General features: G+C 42.6%; 1 protein-coding gene across 5 annotated transcripts in view; it reads right to left on the reverse strand.

Annotated features, from left to right (window-relative positions):
- The window catches only part of NPAS3 (neuronal PAS domain protein 3), a 634738-nt gene that overhangs the window by 167522 nt on the left and 447912 nt on the right, over positions 1 to 19304 (reverse strand). For all 5 annotated transcript variants that reach the window (XM_068253452.1, XM_068253453.1, XM_068253454.1 and 2 more), the window contains one exon: positions 17419 to 17508. In XM_068253452.1, the coding sequence (XP_068109553.1) occupies positions 17419 to 17508 (90 nt within the window). The remainder of the gene's footprint in view (positions 1 to 17418; positions 17509 to 19304) is intronic.

The following is a 19304-nucleotide window of genomic DNA, read 5'->3' on the forward strand; positions in this document are numbered from 1 at the left end:
TGGCTAGCAGAACCACAGACTGACACCAGCAATTCAGCATTGTTATTTGGGTATTAGCAATTAAAAGTGACCAAATATGTACTCCATTTTCCTATATGATAATTTAATTTCAACATTTTATCGGATCAGGGGGCGATTTGATTACGGTATGTTCAATTGCGATTGATCAATGGAAATTAGCCAATATCTGGACAATTCAAACAATTTACTTAGTCGGGCACGATGGAAAGTATCGAACAATCATGAAGGCATCGGATACCGTTCACATGGTTTTGGTCAACACAGAATCAATTTTTGGTTTCAGAGCATTGAGGCACAACATTGTTCAGCACGATTAGCGAAGGAGAATGACATAGGATCTCACTCGTATTGTGTGGGCCACTGGTCATTTGACCTTCAATCAACCACACTGTTGTTTATCACCCAATAAAGTCGACAACTTCACCACTCAGCGCAAAATGGAGTATGGTATGGGAACCCTAACAGTCATCCAAAAGACACACAGGAGAAGAGGCAGCATCTACCCTCTCATAAGCCTTGCTACAGTGGGCATTGAAAGATTATGTAACTATTTAAGATATTCGCAAGGTACACACACACACACACAAATTACTCAGTAAAGGCAGTTCCAAGGAAGTGTAGTGTCTCATATACAGTAAATGGTTCCAGAGATGCGATACTGTGGGTTGATGTCTATGCAATTATTTAATTGGTGTACTTCAGCCAACTGTTGAAAGCTGGTACCCTATTACACATTGATTGTATCACATATGGTTTCTCAAGAGATCAGACCAGATAACGTTTATGCTGTCATGAGAATGACAATTACATGTAAACAAAGGCAAATATGTGAGGGATAAGGCAGAACAAAACACATACACACATACTTAAACACCACACATATCACCAGGGCTGTGGAGTCGGAGTCGTGGAGTCGGAGTCGTGCAATTTTGGGTGCCTGGAGTCGGAGTCGGAGTCGGAGTCGGGAAAAAATGCACCGACTCCGACTCCTAATGAATTTGTAACTGTAATTAAAATAGAAAATATGATAAAATGTTCTATTTCTCAGATAATAGTCATTAAAAATAATGTATATATACAGTAATAGCTGTGCTTAGTCCACAAAAATGAAATAAACCAATCAAAATTAGTTACTTGTGCTGCTTCAATAAAGCAGTCCCCGTATTTTTAAGGTCAGATATACACATCTGATTGTGACTGTATATATGATGTGTACACAGGAATCTTTTATATATACTAAATAACATCTATGCTGTAAGAATAAAGCCTGATGTGTAGCTGTGTCACTAATAGAGATGGTCAATGAGATGGAAATAATTCTGCATTGATGCCGATTTATGCAAATGTATGCACTCCCTTTGCTGATGAAATCAAATAATTTGATATGTTGTTAAAATTTGGTTTGGTGATTACAAATTAAAGGGTACCCGAGAAGGATGAAAAGTAAAGTTTTATACATATCTGGGGCTTCCTCCAGCCCCCTTCAGGCTAATCAGTCCCTCGCTGTCCTCCACCACCCAGATCTTCTGCTATGAGTCCTGGTAATTCAGCCAGTCAGCGCTGTCCGGCCGCATGCTGCTCCCACAGCCAGGAACATTCTGCACCTGCGCAATAGTGCTGCACAGGTGTAGTATGCTCCTGGCGGCGGAGTGTGTGCATGCGCACTACGCCCGACTGGCTCAAGTACCTGGACTCATAGCAGAAGATCCAGGTGGTGGAGGAGGACAACGAGGGACTGATTATCCTGAAGGCGGCTGGAGGAAGCCCCAGGTATGTATAAAACTTTAATTTCATCTGTCTCAGGTTTACTTTGTTACACAGTAGTACTGTACTCTACATATGCACTCCCCACAGAGCTGCAGGGAATCCACTGAGAATGCTGTGCACATTGAACACAGAGGGGTTGTCTGTTTACAATCTCCTCATTCCCCTGCAGAGTACCTGCACATCATTCTTACATGTACCCACACTTACATTGCCTAGGGCCTGATAGATGTTCTTTGTTCCGGTTTGTACCTTTTACAAGTACTCTTACCAAGGACTAGTTTTAGTCTAAAGGGAATAAATATAGTAGTCTACATATCCTTCTCACTTCAGTTGTCTTGTAAAATTCCTAAGCTTTGGCAGTTAAGAGACGAATTTCATGTTACATACTTTTAATCAACAAAATTGTAATATGCAAATTAGAGGAGTCGGAGTCGAGGAGTCGGAGTCGGAGGAATCCTAAACTGAGGAGTCGGAGTCGGTGGATTTTTGGACCGACTCCACAGCCCTGCATATCACACACACCACACAGTACATAGAAACAAAAATACAACCTAATTTACTAAGCCAAAGGAAAACTATGTTCCTTTGTTTTAGTGCGCTACAGCAGATGAGATCTCTGGACAGGATGCAGTTACATCCTGCCTGGACTGCACCATGCAGTCAATTGCATATATGAGGTATGAGTGGACTAGGCATTATTTTCGATGAATTGGGAATAGTGTACGATCATGCATGTTTCCCTCCTTTTTGCCGAGTATCACACTGTCTCAGCAGCCCCACCCTTAGTAACCGAACCCCAACCTACAGATTCATCCATTACAACCCTGGGTGTGTTTGGGGGTCTGTGTACAGTCTTTTATTCTATTTCAAAGGTTTTATTAAAGTTTTAACAGACTTAACTGATATACAATCACACAGCTGTCTCACAGAACTACTGTGCCTCATAAAGACAGACACCATGCATGTGATACTGTGCCCTGAATACTTCCGGCTAATTAAAACACTTTACAATGTGTTGTTTGGCACACTCAATTGAATGCTATGGTGTCCCTCAGATTGAAGTTAGGTCCATCAAGGACCAACTTACCATCAAGGGTGCAATTTTTAGGAGAAAGATAGAAGAAAGAGGAAGAGGGAAAAAGAAAAGAAGACAAAAAAAGAGAAAATGGGAGTCCCCTAAAACTCAAGGGACGCACCCAAACCCCCCTCCCACCTGGTGGCCATCATTTGTCTTCACGGACCCCGCACTTTAGCTACCTGGGTGGTGCGTCTGTGTACAGTCTGTTATATGTTTCTATCATATCTACCTATATGACGCCTGGTATTTCTACGTTCCTTCTGCCTACTTTAAAATGAGGAGACCCCGGACTTGCTGAAATAAGTAAAAGTTACATAACAGCAGGATAATCTATGCACACTGCTACAAGAACAAAAAGGAACATGAAAAGCTAAGTCTTGCTAGAGTTTATGGATGAATTACAGTCTTTTAGAGAAATGTCCTGAAACACAATGAATATAAAAGCTGAGGGCTCAGCATCTGACTATGACATCGCCCAGGATCTTCCAGATGTGTCATTTCCCTGAAAGTAGCAGGCTTTCTTTGGGCATATGCTCTCTTGGCACAAGAGCTTCTGCCTGTGGCGGAGACCCAGAAGATGGTTGTGTGCTGGCCCAGGGAAAGCTGCGATAGTTTAGCAAGCTCCCCAAGCACAAACGCACTACCATCTGTTCAACAAGGAAAACACACACGTCTCAATTACAGGCAAATGCCAATGCACTGACAGGCAGGCTCAATCTGCAGCTGGGCGTGAAGGTAAAGCTGAATCTATGCGGCTGCTTTGTTATCTTACAAACCATCAGTCACAGCTGGACTTAATTCACACCTCCTGCACCAACAACCTTGACCACTTGCATAACTTATCTTGAAAGGGCATCCCCACTCCCAATATGTACAGAGCAGACTTTACTGTTCACATTTACGTCAAACAGTCTAAATTCTGTAGATTTTTACTCATATCGTGCCTGTTGTATTCAGAGCAGCTCCACAGGTTTACTAAATAGTCCAATAAGCATAATACTTATTTGATGCGAAAGAATTACTAAACATGCCTTAGAAATGTAGAATGATGTGTAGTTATATGACATTAGTAAAGTATTACCCTACACTAGTGATGAAAAAGGAGGAGATTGCTGATAGACGGCAGGTATAATAGATGAAAGTACAGTGTAAACGCATGATTTGTTACGCAGAAAAAGCAAATGTACTTTTGCCAAAGCAGTTAGCTTTGGCAAAGTGGCTTGGCCCCGGTGCCACTGGGTGTTTGGTTTTGGCACCAGTGTTTAGCTATGACGCAGCTGAAATGCCATGTTTGTGCAAACAGCTGTAGGGTCCTTGATTTTGGCACTGGCATTAAAGGGACTCCGAGCAGTGCAGAAACTATGGAAAGATGCATATCATTTTAAAGCCGCCCTACGCCTTTTAGTTTTTGCTATTTTCGCGGTTGAAATTGCTGCGGCCGCGATTTTAATCGCGAAAATAACGAAAACTAAAAGGTGTAGGGAGGCGGTTTATATATCATTGGAAAGAGGAGAAAGAGAGCTTTAAAATGATATACATCTTTCCATAGTTTCTGCACTGCTCGAAGTCCCTTTAAGCTATAATACAACTGAAATGCTATGCCAATGTACTGTATTCTGTACCAGTGTCCATATTTGATGTATATCATTGTCTGTAACATTATGTACCCGTTGTTTGTTTTCCTACTTTGTACAGTGTCACGGAATATGTTGCCACTTTATAAATCGATAATAATATTGGCAGTGGGGTCTTTGATAATGCTATTGGTGGTGAGGTTCAGCTGAAATCCCATGCTAAAATTGTGGGGAGCAGGTGCCTGGTTTTATGGGGTTTCTTTTCCAGATAAGCTACCTTGAATAGTTTCACAGTGTGGGGAAATACTGTAGGAGCTTGTCATGATCCCCAACATAAACACTAAAAATACTGTTTCTTCCTCCACCTTGTACTGGCAGCACTGGTAAAAACACCTACTTACAAAGTAAAATACTATTCGTTCTTCCCTGACATTAGCCTTCCTTAATACAATACAATAACATTTGTAAAGCACTTTTCTCCCATAGGACTCAAAGCGCATATATATGTCTCAGATCAATATAGGGTTGCAGGCTGGACTGTGTTACAGAGGAAATAGTCAGGTATTTATAAATGTCAGACAAAACAGGTGGCTTTTCTGTTTGGACTTAAATGCTTCCAGGGATGGAGATGTCCTGAATGGCCGTGGCAAGGAGTTCCAAAGTGTAGGGGCAGCATGACAGAAGGCTCTGTCTCCAAAGGTTTTGAGGTGAACTTGGGGGTGGCCAAGTTATTAGATCCTTGAAATCTAAGATTGTGGGGGTGTAATGCAATTGCAACAAATCCTTCAGGTATCCAGTGCTCAGATTGTGCAAGGATTTGAATGCCACTGGGTGCCCACTCTTTTGAATGCATCTTACATGATCAAAATAGCAGAACTCCTCCCACTAAAGGTGCCCATTCACGGTACAATTTTTAGCAAACGATCATATTTTCTATAAGATCACTCAGATTGAAAGAAAATACTGTATTTAATCGATCTACACCACTAAAGAATCCAACTTGGGATCATAATACCAGTTATCTATGAAAAGAAATCCACCAAGTGGAACAATCATAAAGCGATTATTCATACAATCTGAATAATCTGATTGAAAATACGATTGCTCACTAAAAATTGTATAGTGTAGTTAATGAACACCTTACAGAAACAGAAGCCAAAATATCCATGTGAGGAAGTGCTTTCAAGGCCCTTGTGCAGAGTCTTTCCAGATGGGAACAGGGATCCATGATCTACCTTCCGCAGCTCCACAACACACGATAGGATGGAGGCAAGGGAGGGGGCGGGAGGGGGAAAATAAAAACTGTCATCGGAGACTGACTTTTAGCCAGTCAGCCCCATGTATGTTCTTATTTACTAAGAGATTGCTTCCTGAAAATTGGTTCAGAAGTGGATTGCAAGCTGCCTCAGCAAAAAAGGTTAGGAAGAGTTAGGCATTGTGCAGAGTTGGTGTAGATACAGGTCACCAGTGAATACCACCTTCTTATTTAGAACATCTTGTCCTCATGACACCCCATTTTACACGTACTCAGCACCAACATCTTCCGCAGCGCTGTACAGAGTACAGTATTTAGTCTTGTCACTAACTGTGCCTCAGAGGAGTTCACAACCGAATCCCTACTATAGTTATATGTTCACCGTAGTCTAGGGCCAATTTAGGGGAAGCCAATTAACTTATTTGTATGGTTTTGGGATGTGGGAGGAAACCAGAGTGCCCGGAGCAAACCCTCGCAGGCACTGGAGAATACCATTACCACGAAGTGAATGTTACTGTAAAAGGCCAATATAGTCATACACAACACATATAAACACAAACACATCCTTTAACAATGTCTATGCAAGCTTGGTAACACTGTATTCCTATGTAATAGTTTAGGCATGCAGCTCATCTATATTTGCCTCTTCCACAATGTACAATTCACCTCCCTGTGAGAATACATGCTGCTCACCTTCTGGACACTACAGACCAACAACCACTTACACAGCACACTATAACTTATTGATTAACTTAACGTCCTGTCCTCCTTCACCCTGTTCAGCTGTCTTACTTACCAGCACTCCATCACTTAGCAGGACAACCATATTACCCTATTTACCAGACACTAATGGACTACTTTATTACTGAGCATCACATTAATGGACTTTCCCTACGCTTTTGGCTTATTTACCATAGTCTGTTCCATACAGATTCACACATTCTTGCCACAGTGCAGGCAATCACTATGTAGAAGGTGGAATTTACTGAACATACAGCCGCACATAGAAGGCAGGTGGCATATATTCACAAGAGCGTGCAGCATAACCTTTTTTTAGAATGGTTATGATCATTAGAGAATGCAGGTAGAGGTGTGATTAGTCAATGTTTTCAGCACAAATGATCATATACCGTATTTACTATTTTGCAACTACGGTAACTGAAAATAGCCTCTTTTTTTAACATTATTTGTAATGAGTTGTGGGTGAAATATACTTATGAAAGTGAACTCTTTGCTTGATTAGCAGCTTAATTGGCTGCCTTAAGTTTACATTATATATGCACCTAGCTGTGTATACGTCATACCTATGAACATAGTTATCACACACGGGCCTGTTTATTAAAAAAAAACAAAACAAAAAAAAACAGTGGTGCTAAAGCCCCATACACATGCACTCAACAGCGGTCTTTTATGCTTTCACAACTCTTGTTGTGAAACAAGTTAAAACACCTAAAAAAGTATTTTTCTATCTATTGTTCAAAGAGATGATAAGACTGATAAGAAGTCAATCCAACTGTTGGATTGACTTCTGGTCAGTCTTATCATCTCTTTGAACAATAGTAAAATACTTTTTTAGGTGTTTCAACTTGTTTTACAAGAAAAGTTGTGAAAGCATAAAAGACCGTGGTGGACGTTTGTATGGGGCTTTAATATGCACATTTGTTAAAGGGAACCTTAACTGTAAAAAAAAAATGAGTTTCACTTACCTGGGACATCTACCAGCCCCTTGCAGCCATCCTGTACCCTCGCAGTCACTCATGGCTCCTCTGGTCCCCCACTGCCAGCTAGTTTCGTTTTTGCCGACTGGGAGTCGGCCGGCCGCCATGCGTACGTTTTTACACATTCCTGCTGGTGCAGGAAGCTATTGCAGACATCAACAAGTACATTTTTAAGTGTTACGAGTGTAATGCGTAAAATTTTACGCATTACACCCTTAACGCGTAAAAATGTACTTGTTGATGTCTGCAACAGCTTCCTACACCAGCAGGGATGCGCAAAAACGTACGCATGGCGGCCGGCCGACTCCCAGTCGGCAAAAACGAAACTAGCTGGCAGTGGGGGACCAGAGGAGCCATGAGTGACTGCGAGGGTACAGGATGGCTGCAAGGGGCTGGTAGATGCCCCAGATAAGTAAAACTCATCTTTTTTTACAGTTAAGGTTACCTTTAATCAGCCACAACAGGAAGATCCACTGTTTACTCATACACACACTCAGCAAAATTATTTTAAATGCACAATTATCAAACAACTTTTGTTGTTGAAACAAACCATAAAAGTTGTTTGCTATTGTTCAAACAACTGATAACAACTGCCAAACAACAGTTGGATTGACTCAAGCTGCGTCTCATCAGTTGTTTGAACACTAGCAAACAACTTTTATGGTTTGTTTCAACAACAAAATGTTTTATAATTGTGCATTTAAAAGAGTTTTGTTAAGCGTGTGTATGAGTAAACAGTGGATCTTCCTGTTGTGGCTGATTAACAAATGTACATATTTAGCACCACTGTTTTATGTTTGTTTTTTTATACAGTTTAATAAACAGGCCCCTGTGTGATAACTATGTTATAGGTACGACGTATACACAGCTAGGTGTATGAGCGTTGAGTATCTTTTTAATATCTCAAATGTGGTCTAGAGACTTGAACTGAGAGGGACAGACAGTAAAGCAGCTCATGGACATTAGATGGTGGCTGGTCCCCCGCTTCTTCAAATTTTCTTCTGAGTTTTCTTGAAACAGATTTTCTTTTTCATCTCTCTACAAAATAAAATGCTAACTAATATTAACCCCTTGCAGTCATAACCATAGATGCCTAAACCAAGTTGTGTGCACTGCTCAGTATTGTTGCCAGTGTGAACAGCCCTGACAGCTCGGTTTATACTTGATGTGGATGCAAAATGGCACCGTAAACACATACGCTTAGTGGATGAGATGCACTCATTTGCACATCTGCGCCGTCCATTTTGCATCCTATCCGTCTGCATTGATCGTTGTGTTTGATCGCGGATATGAGTCTCTTTGGTTCCGCCACTGCTGACTCCTCCCCTTGGTCCCAAAGCTCATAGACCATAGGCCGGCAAAAGCATGGGGCTTCCCATAGGATTACAATAGACCAATTCTCTATAGAAACAGGGAGAATTTTCATTGGTCAACTATGAAAAAATGACAATCCTCCCTGTTGCTGAGGATTTCCATTGGTCTTTTGCAAGCCAGTGGGATCCCCATGTTTTTGTCTGGCACCGATGTGTTTACCAGGACTGAGCGGTGGAGTTAGCAGCAGCGGAACTGGGGGAAACGAGAGTATATACTTGGCACAGACCGAGCATGGCGATCAAAGCGGACAGAGTATGTGGCGACCAGCCTATTGAGAACAGATATTGTCCACTGTCATGGGCCTTAATTGCATCTGTGCACTCTGCATTCCACTCTGAAAACATGCACTGGGTTAAGACTCTGCGTTCCATTCTTTTTAGCAAGTGGAACGTATCCAATTTTTACCGGAGGTGCATAAAGACGTACCAAACGTGTTAATTTCCTGCACAAGTGGGAACCGAGCCTAATACAAGTTTGTGTTTCGATAAATTCATTTCTGCACACAGGTTTGCTACAAGCTTATAAATATTACTTGACTGAATAAAAATTGTATTTGCTTCGGCTCTTTGATTCCCTTCATAATTAGGCCTGGACTAGGTCACTCCTGCAATTCTGTAGCAGCTACAACCATCTCTTATTATAGGTTATGGTGATTTGTAGTTGGCTACAGTACATATCTGGCCAGCTACAGATACATAATTGTAACTGCTAATCTGTAACATAATCATTAGCATCTACTATTGTACACTGCATAACATCAGAAGTAGTTATTGGAACTGGTGATTTTGTAGCCATCTCAGAACGCTGCTAAATGTGCATTGCTCAGCAACAAAATTGCTGAAATGACAATGACATAGCCCTCGCATTGACGGCAATTCATTTCCCTCTACCAACAAAAATACTCATGAGAGAGATATTGCAGCTGCTACAAAACTGTTTCTGTGGCACAGGCCTCACAAACGCGCCTGAATAGTGCTTCCTCCACAATATGTTATGTAAGGAGAAGGATGCTTACACTTGTTGTCTGACTGAGACACAGGCTGGGAATTCTACTTTATCCTGTTGCTCTGTCACATGTAAGGTGTACAACATACCTACAGCAACTGCATGTTTGTTTATTGAGCGTTTTAAAGCCTGAATGCTTTGGGGGGAGAATTCTGCATACTGGTAATAAACCGCCTAGGCTAAGCCTCAATGGGAGGGGGGGATACATATCAATATAAAGCAATATATAACTATAAGAAGTGTTTCTGATGCTGAAACCAGGATATTTAACATAAAAGTGGGTATCCTGAATAATTTACTGCACTCTTACTTTACTTTACAATATGTTATTACGGTTCCAATGCCTACATTCTCATTTTATTCAGATTTTACACTTCTATACTATGATTTTTTTTACAGAAATTGGGCAATAGATTGAATTACACTTATGTACTACATACATGTACAGTATGTACATTATGTATGTGAAAATTTGGAAGAGGGATAATAGATGTGTAACGTGTTCCAACATCATGCTTTTAGATTTGAATATATTCATCATTACAAATACAATATTAGATAATAACTGCTTACAGGGCTGCATTGGCTCACTGTAATGTTGTGGGATTAAACTCTACTCCTCATCACTTGATCACAGTATAAGTATTTATTATAGTTACTAGTGACCTTAAAAACGGGCTAGGTCTGTCAGTAATCCACCGAGCACGCACGCCGGCCGCCGCCCGCAAACACGACCGCCCCTTCTGGCCCCGTCCTCCTCCGGCTCTCGGCAGTGTCTCAGCGTCTTGTCCCTGCACATGCGCAGTGCTAAAAAGCACTGACACACGGACTGACGCAGGGACACTTGCCTATTATTAGGTAGGATGCTGGGCTAAAGCGCTCCTACCATCTTGTCGCTAGTTCACAACTAGCCCTACATCATATGACATCACAATTTTGTAGGTGTATTCTAAACTGCTTCCATTCCTTTATTAGTCTATAAAGAGTATATACCTGAAACAAAATGTAATACTGCTTGATGGATTTATAAATTGTTTTTCATCAGTTAAATATGATAACCACACTGTAGGACTATAAGCTCATCAGCAGAATGTAATAACACTATAATCTGCTCACAATCATATGGTAGGATTGTGATCAGTCCACCACCATACTGTTGGATGAGGCTGGTAATGGCCCAGTGTATAGGCTGGGAACAGAGCCACGTGACAAATGGAGTTTCCCAGCCACCTTCACTATTCTGACAGCCAGTCCACAATTACAGATGATTTTTCTGCTTAACCAATTTAGCTACGGTAGTTACCAGAAAAATGTCTGTGGTTATTTTCTCTGATGCTAAATTTGTAAGAGTCTGTGTCCTAATAAGACACGGGCCCTTATCCAATTCACTTTTTCTCCTAATTTCTCCTGGGTGATATTTTCATATTTTATCAACAAAATGACTTTTAAGCCACCAGAAAGCAAGAAAAAAGGTCAGAATTATTGTGACTGTACTATTAGATCTACATTTAGGTACTTTTTCAGATACAGAGTGCTGAAATAAACAGAAGATAACATATGATCTCTAAGGATAAAACTCCTGGCATAACCGGATGCTGCATGTTGTATGAAAACAAGGCCCGGATTTACATCACAGGAACCTATAGGCACAGATGTCCTGGCACCCTAGACTTAGCCCTCCATGAACCTAGAAACCCCCATCGAACCGCACCGCAAGTGTGCTGACTGTCCCAGCTGTCACCTCTTCCTTACTTTCCCTGCACGTTATAGGTAGCTACAGGTGCCCCTTAGTATTAGGTAGCCAGAAGTACCCTTAATATTAAGTAGCTACAGGTGCCTTCGTAGGGAAGGAGGGAGGGAGGAGCTCAGGGAGGGGAGTGAGCCGCCTTTCCATCATCAGGCACCGGTAGGCACATGCCTACAGTGCCTTATGGTAAATCCAGCCCTGATGAAAGCATGCAGGGCTCGATCCAATTTACAGTACTTTTTCTCTTTAAGTGTTCTCCTAGGTGATGTTTTCACATCTTATCAATAAAATGCCTTTTAAGCCACCAGCAAGCAAGAATGTCATCAGAATAATTTTGACATTACTTTTCACCTACTTTGGTACAAATGCATAGTGCTGAAAAGTTATTTTAAACAGAAGATGAAAATGATCTCCTAGAAGAAAACTCTCCTGTAGCATCCAGAATTCCAGATAACATTAGCTAACCAGCTTGCTCCCTACCTGTCTCTCCAGGACCACTAGCAAGTCTATGTCTATTTTTGTAATGGTGGACTTCCAATTCTGCTTAGTCCCTTGACTTCAGATATGCACATCCTCTTCTTGCCAAAGTACACTAATCAAACTGCTAAAGTGGTCCCTCACCATCACTCTACCTGGTGGTCCCCAGGTGCCTCAGCCCGACATTGTGCTGGATTTGAAGCTGATCACAATCACTCTGCACAGTTTTATTCTGCTCAGCATCCCTTTGGAGTGTTAATTATTACAGCTCAATATCACATAGTTGCACTTTTAATTACCCTATAGAAGCCCTGATGGCTAGACTGCCATATTGCTATGCATGCACACATCTTTCTGAAGTGTGCTACTGCACTCTACATCATCTAATTGAAGAATGTTCTTATTTCTCCACAGAACAATACCCCAGGGCACTCAATAGTGTGTCAATGCAATAGAGTTAATGGAAAAAAAACACCAAAAAGCATTATGTACAATGATAGTTTAAGCAGTCACAAAAAGCAGACACATTTTCCAAATATTTGATTGAATTCTTCATTGTTTTTGCAGCCATGCAAAGATGGCCTGCCTCTTCTAGAAGCATGCTCATGCAATGGAATTAGGTGTGGGCTAGACAGACCCTATTTCCTTATCATAACCATATTAAAATGCATTGTAGGCATTTCTCTACCAGACTCTTTTTTTAATAGGCTAGCAGGGCAGGCAGTGGTGACAGTGTCACATCCCATGATGCACATCTGCACCAGGAATAGCCGATAATGGGACCCCAGAGACAGCAGGGACACTCGTCTGCCCTCTCACAGGTCACAGCAGGCACATAACCACTGAAATAAGGCAAATATTACATACAGAGCAGTAAAAGCAGCAGCACCTGCACTTATCTACTATCTGTAAAGCAGTAACCAGGGACACAACAATGATACACAAAGGGCAGAACAAGAGGGTGGGGCACATATTCATAGCTGACAGTGAAACCTCAGCCAACCTACCATGAGGGAAGTCAAATGTATATTCTTAATTCCGCCAGAAAGAGAGGGATATGGAGGCTGACAATTGTATTTCCTTTTAAACAATGCAAATTGCTTGGCTGAACTGCTGATCATCTTCCTCAAATACTTTTAGCCATAGACCCTTAAACAAGCATGCAGCAGATCAGATGTTTGACTCAAGTGTGACTGGATTTGCCACATGCATGTTTCAGGTGTGTATTTTAGGCACAACCGCAACCAAGGAGATCAGCAGGACCGCCAGGCAACTACTATTGGTTAAAGCGTAATAATCCACATCCCTTCCACTCCAGGTATCCTTTAACTTTTTTTGTTACCACTTATTTACAGTAGATCCTTGTGTAACAACACAGAGTGACACTTTGCACAGAAACCAGACCCACAGTCTCATAATGCTAGTATCATTCATCAGTCTATTCCAGTGATGGCTAACCTTGGCACTCCAGCTGTGACAAAACTACAAATCCCATCATGCCTCTTCCTCCCTGAGTTATGCTTAGAGCTGTCAGAGTATTGCAATGCCTCATGGGACTTGTAGTTCCACCACAGCTGGAGTGCCAAGGTTAGCCATCACTGGTCTATTCTGTGTGGCCATTATATATCTACACAAAGGAGCACATGGCTTAACTAATGTTTATGAAGCGGGTGCAAGTGTTCCATGTTTCTCTGTATCACTGCATGACGCTTTTATTATTATTGTTTTATTATTTAGTATTTATATAGCACAGACATCTTCTGCAGCGCTGTATAGAGTATATTGTCTTGTCACTTAACTGTCCCTCAGAGGAGCTCACAATCTAACCCCTACCATAGTCATATGTCTATGTATGTATCATGTAGTGTATGTATCGTAGTCTAGGGAAGGTTTTTGGGGTAAACCAATTAACTTATCTGTATGTTTTTGGGATGTAGGAGGAAACCAGAGTGCCCGGAGGAAAGCCACGCAGACATGCAGAAAACATACAAACTCCTTGCAGATGTTGACCTAGCTGGGATTCGAACCAGACACCAAACACTGCAAGGCGAGAGTGCTAACCACTACGCCACCATGCTGCCCTGCCTTTAAACATGGATCCCCATTTACTCAAGTCAAAGATTAGGATTAATTCTTTCAGCCACACACAACTGTCCAGCACAGAGGAAACAGATATGTGACGAACAGATGGCAATCCTTATTAGCAGATTGGCTATCTATTCAGCATCACAATCCATATTTGTTATATATGGTAGGTGACAAATTCAATGGTTAAAATTCACAATGTGGCCCTTATTCAATTCACTTTTTCTCCTTAGTTTTCTCCTAGGTGGTACTTCCAATAAAATGCCCTTTAACCACTTGCCGACCAGGGCTGTATTGGCTGATCTGTGCTGCGTGGGCTCTCCAGCCCGCAGCACAGATCAGTATTATGCCAGGGCGATCAGACTTCCCCCCCCTTTTTCCCCACTAGGGGGATGTCCTGCCGGGGGGGTCTGATCGCCGCCGGCCATCTGCATTTTGCGGGGGGGGGGGGGGGGGGGGGGCTCCTCAAAGCCCCCCTCCGCAGCCATTTCCGCCCTCTGCCTCCTTACCGCCCTCCTTCCCTCTCTCCGTAATGCGCAGGACGGAGTTCCGTCCTGCGCATTGAAGGATAGGCTTCCGCCTATCAGATGCCGGCGATCCCCGGCCAATCAGAGGCCGGGGATCGCCGATCTGCCTTACGGCGCTGCTGCGCAGCAGCGCCGTATGATGTAAACAGCGGGGATTTCTTCACCGCGTGTTTACATTTTGCCGGCGAGCCGCAATCGGCGGCTCTCCGGCTGTTCACGGAGACACCCTCCGTGAACTGACATGGAAAGGCCGCTCGATCGAGCGGCCGTTTCCATGGTAACCCGCAGACGACCAGTTTACGCCGGTCGGCGTTAGCTGGTCGTCAAGAGGTTAAAGGGACACTTAAGTCAAACAAAAAAAAATGAGTTTTACTCACCTGGGGCTTCCAATAGCCCCTGCAGCTGTCCGGTGCCCTCGCCGTCTCGCTCCGATCCTCCTGGCCCCACCGGCAGCCACTTCCTGTTTCGGTGACAGGAGCTGACAGGCTGGGGACGCGAGTGATTCTTCGCGTTCCTGGCCACAATAGCGCCATCTATGCTGCTATAGCATATATCATATACCATATAGCAGCATAGAGGGTGCTAATGTGTCTGGGAACGTGAAGAATCACTCGCGTCCCCCGCCAGTCAGCTCCTGTCACCGAAACAGGAAGGCCAGGAGGATCAGAGCGAGACGGTGAGGGCACCGGACAGCTGCAGGGGGCTATTGGAAGCCCCAGGTGAGTAAAACTCATTTTTTTTGTTTGACTTAAGTGTCCCTTTAAGCCACCAGCAAATATGAAAATACATTTGACCATCATTTTTCACCTAATTCTTGGTACTTTTCAGTTGCAGAGTGTTGAATTTTTTTTAAGCAGAAGATGAAAAAGTATCCCTGAGGATAAAAAGTGAATCGAATAAGGGCTTGTGTGTCCCCAACAACTTCTGAAGGTAAATTGTACTACATAGCTTGCTCTTTCTTTACCTGTCAGTAATGTGTTGTACTATTAGCAATGGGCTCAGATATGTGGACATGGGTTTGTGTCTTTGTGGGCAGTTCTGAACATTGTATGGAGTATAGACTACGCTGTCAGTGTCATTAGACATGGGCCCATATTCAATTCACTTTTTCTCCTAAGTTTTCTACTAGGAGATCATTTTTCATATTCTATTTAAAATAACTTTTGTAACACTTGGCAATTGAGAAAGTGCCAGCAAGTAACTGAAAAAGTGCTGCCAAAATTATTCTGAGTATTTTCTTGCCGACTGGTGGCTTAAAAGGCATTTTATTGATAAGGAGAGAATATATAAACTAGGAGAAAACTTAGGAGCTCACTGACGCCAAGCACCGAAAAAACCTGCTTTATCTATTTAAAGGACTTTTGAGGTGAGGGGGGTTGAACAGATTTTACTTACCTGGGGCTTCTTCCAGCCTCTAGCAGCCATCTCAATCCATCGCCGCAGCTCCAGTCCTCCTCTGGCCACCCATAATGATCGCAACCTTGCCGGCGGGTCAGCTTGTCTGTGCTTGCGCAAGCACTCGTGCCCACGCAGCCACGCCATCTGGCACGCACTGCACAGTAGTTGTGCGCAGGCGCACTATGTGCCAGATGACATTGACGCGAGTGCCTGTTCAGGCACAGAAGAGCCGACCCACCGGCGGGGTCGCAATCATTACATGCGGCCAGCGGGGACACCAAGGAGGACCGGTTCTGCGGCGAGGGACTGAGACTGCTGCTAGGGGCTGGAAGAAGCTCCAGGTGAGTAAAATCTGTTTCATCCCCCTCGCCTTGGAAGTCCTTTAAGACATCAATGTAATGTTTGTTTTAGGTGATATAAACCACATAGCAGACTTACTGCACCAATAGGCTTCATCCACAAGTATAATGTTACTGGGCACATAGTAATTTGGCTGCTTTGGCTGATTGGCCACAGTTTTGAATTTAGCCAATTACTTTTTCCTTTTCAGTCTTGTGGTTAAGTTTTGACAGTATTTTCATAAGAACATTATGCTATGTACACAGTCATTGTCTGATTACAATCTGGAAAGTAAGTTATTTCCTAATGTAGCATATACATTAAGTCCTGAAAACTAGAAAAGTCCTGAAAGTTTATAGTCTACATGTAACAAAATAATTGTTAGATTGCCTACTTACAAAGGCTTATTCTGTAAAACATTGTGAAAGGCAAACACGGAACATGTAATATGCTCTGGAAAGCATGTTGTCCTGGCCTGACTTTGGTTGGTGAAATGCAGCTGGTTTGTATGGCCTATTGAACGCTATGCTTTGTCCCTGTTTACAGAATGTGTATGTAGCAGTGTAAGTTACCTAGATCATAATGACTATGTGCATACATCTTTAAGGGGTCCAATGAAAATGTTATAGGGATGACTTTAAGGTCGCATTCACAGTGGGACGTTATGGTCGCACGTTATAAAGTCTTATAACGCAGCTTACCGCACTGCAAAGCTAATCCTATGGACTGTTCACAGTGCGATGTTAAAGTTGCGGCAAAAAAATGTTGCGTTGTGGTAACTCACTGCTTGCAGTGCGTTACCGCTTAATGCAGACATGTTGCGACTTTAATGTCGCATTAAAACACAATGTCCCACTGTGAATACAGCCTCAAACAGCTTGAAAAAATGTAATTAAACGTGGAGTTTTTGTTCACTGTAAACAGTCAAGATCTCTTCTTTCATCTATAGGGACAAGTATGATGGGGTGACAAGGGTGGACACCACCTCTGTCTTTTTTTCCTGAAACCGATTAGTGGGTTGGTTAGTGTGAGGAATGTATGAGGGGCACTCACCTGAGACAGGCCAAGGTAGATGGACACAGTCTCCGAAATGTACAAAAATTTTCCTTCTTGATTTAGTGCAAATACAAATCCGTCCAGAGACTGTGGGGAAAAGAACAAGAGACAGTCACAAACGGAGAGGACGGGAGGAGAACAGACAGGAGACAGCAAACTGCAGATACCCAGCAGAGCAGAAACAAGAGAGGAACCACCCCAAGCACAAAGAGCAGGGAGAAATACACGGAGGAGAAGACAGAAAACAAACAAAGTCAACAGCACAGTTCAGGCATGAGACAAAGCCAGGACAGTCACACAGGAAAAGACAGCTAACAAGAAATCCTTGGTGTCAAATGTGCCGTTATAGACAGTTCACCAAGCAAGTAATTGAAGGGAGAGCATGGAACACACTGATGATTGTATACATTCCATGCTCTATTACAGAAACCGGATCAGTTCTGGACACATGTCTACATTACTTAAGAGGAATCATACTTCATTCTAAATGCCCGTTTGATGCTGAAGGCCATTATCTGGCTCACAAGCTGCATGCTAGAACTGGGGCAGTATAACCTGTGAGTCACCTCAGCACTACAGCACAGCTTGTGATCAGAACATGGCAGCTTCCATCTAACAAGTATTTGGCTTGACCACAGATTCTCTATAGCGGGGATATCAAACTCCAGTCCTCAAGAGCTGAGGTCCTCACACATTTTTGTCACAGTTCAAATTAATGGATGATACCGAATCAACAAAGGTGTGGTTCATCGAGTGGAACACATTTCTCCATTTCTCAATCCATCCAATACACTGGCATGGATATGACTCTAGAGGACTAGAGTTCGAAACCTGTCCTCTATAGCATGAATGGAAGTGCAATCAGAAGAAGTTGTATAATACTCAGTATATTTTTAATGAGAATCTCAAAAGGTGCATTAGGATTGATACAAATTTAAACTAAATAAACATAAAAATAATTACTGTATAATCCGGCGTATAAGACGACTGGGCGAATAAGAAGACCTCCCAACTTTTACAGTTAAAATATGGAGTTTGGGATATACTCGCTGTATAAGACTACCCCCCTCTTCCAACACACACCAAATAAAAATAAAAAAGACATCATATACTGGTGCCATGTATGAACAGATACTGGTGCTGTACCTTATGTGGTACCCAGTATAAAACAGTGTATAAGCGATTGACTGGTTGGATTGGTCAACTCTCCCTCTCCCTAAGTGGATTGGTCAGCTCTCCTTGTCTACCTGTTTATCAGAGCGGTATGGAAGAATAGATCGCGCTGTGCCCATAAAACACTCCTCTTTCACCCTTCTGGCCCAACCTTCTATCCTATTTACCTCCTTCTCTGCCTCTCAGATCTCACACATGTGCGCCCGCGCCACTTCACTACAGTCCTCAGCAGCGAGATCCGAGAGTCGGTAACAGGATAAGGAGTATCACCCGGCACCAATGCCACCCAGAGTATAAGACGACCCCTGACTTTTCAGGAGATTTTCAGGGGTTAAAAAGTATTCTTATACGTCAGAATATACAGTATTAATTATTTATCAGTGTGCAAAACACATTTAAAACTACTATCAGTTTACATATTTTATTTGACAAAAATAAAATCAAGCTGTGTAAACATGTTCTTTCTTCCCCAAAGCAACCAGTTCTGAGGGGTTTACAAGAATCCTGCTGACACAACTTTGGTGTAAAGTGCTCCAGCAGCCATAGTTATACTGCCCAGAGATTCTGTATCTCTTCAGTGACCGAAATATGGCAGCTTACATTCCTGACTCTGTTAAAGTAGCTGCTAGCTCCCTGACTGCTTATCCTACATGCAGTACATCCCAATACTGGGTAAATAACTGCCCTGGAACCAGCACTCAGCTAATGGA

The sequence above is a fragment of the Hyperolius riggenbachi genome, chromosome 9 (assembly GCF_040937935.1).
Source record: "Hyperolius riggenbachi isolate aHypRig1 chromosome 9, aHypRig1.pri, whole genome shotgun sequence".
Lineage (NCBI taxonomy): Eukaryota > Metazoa > Chordata > Amphibia > Anura > Hyperoliidae > Hyperolius > Hyperolius riggenbachi.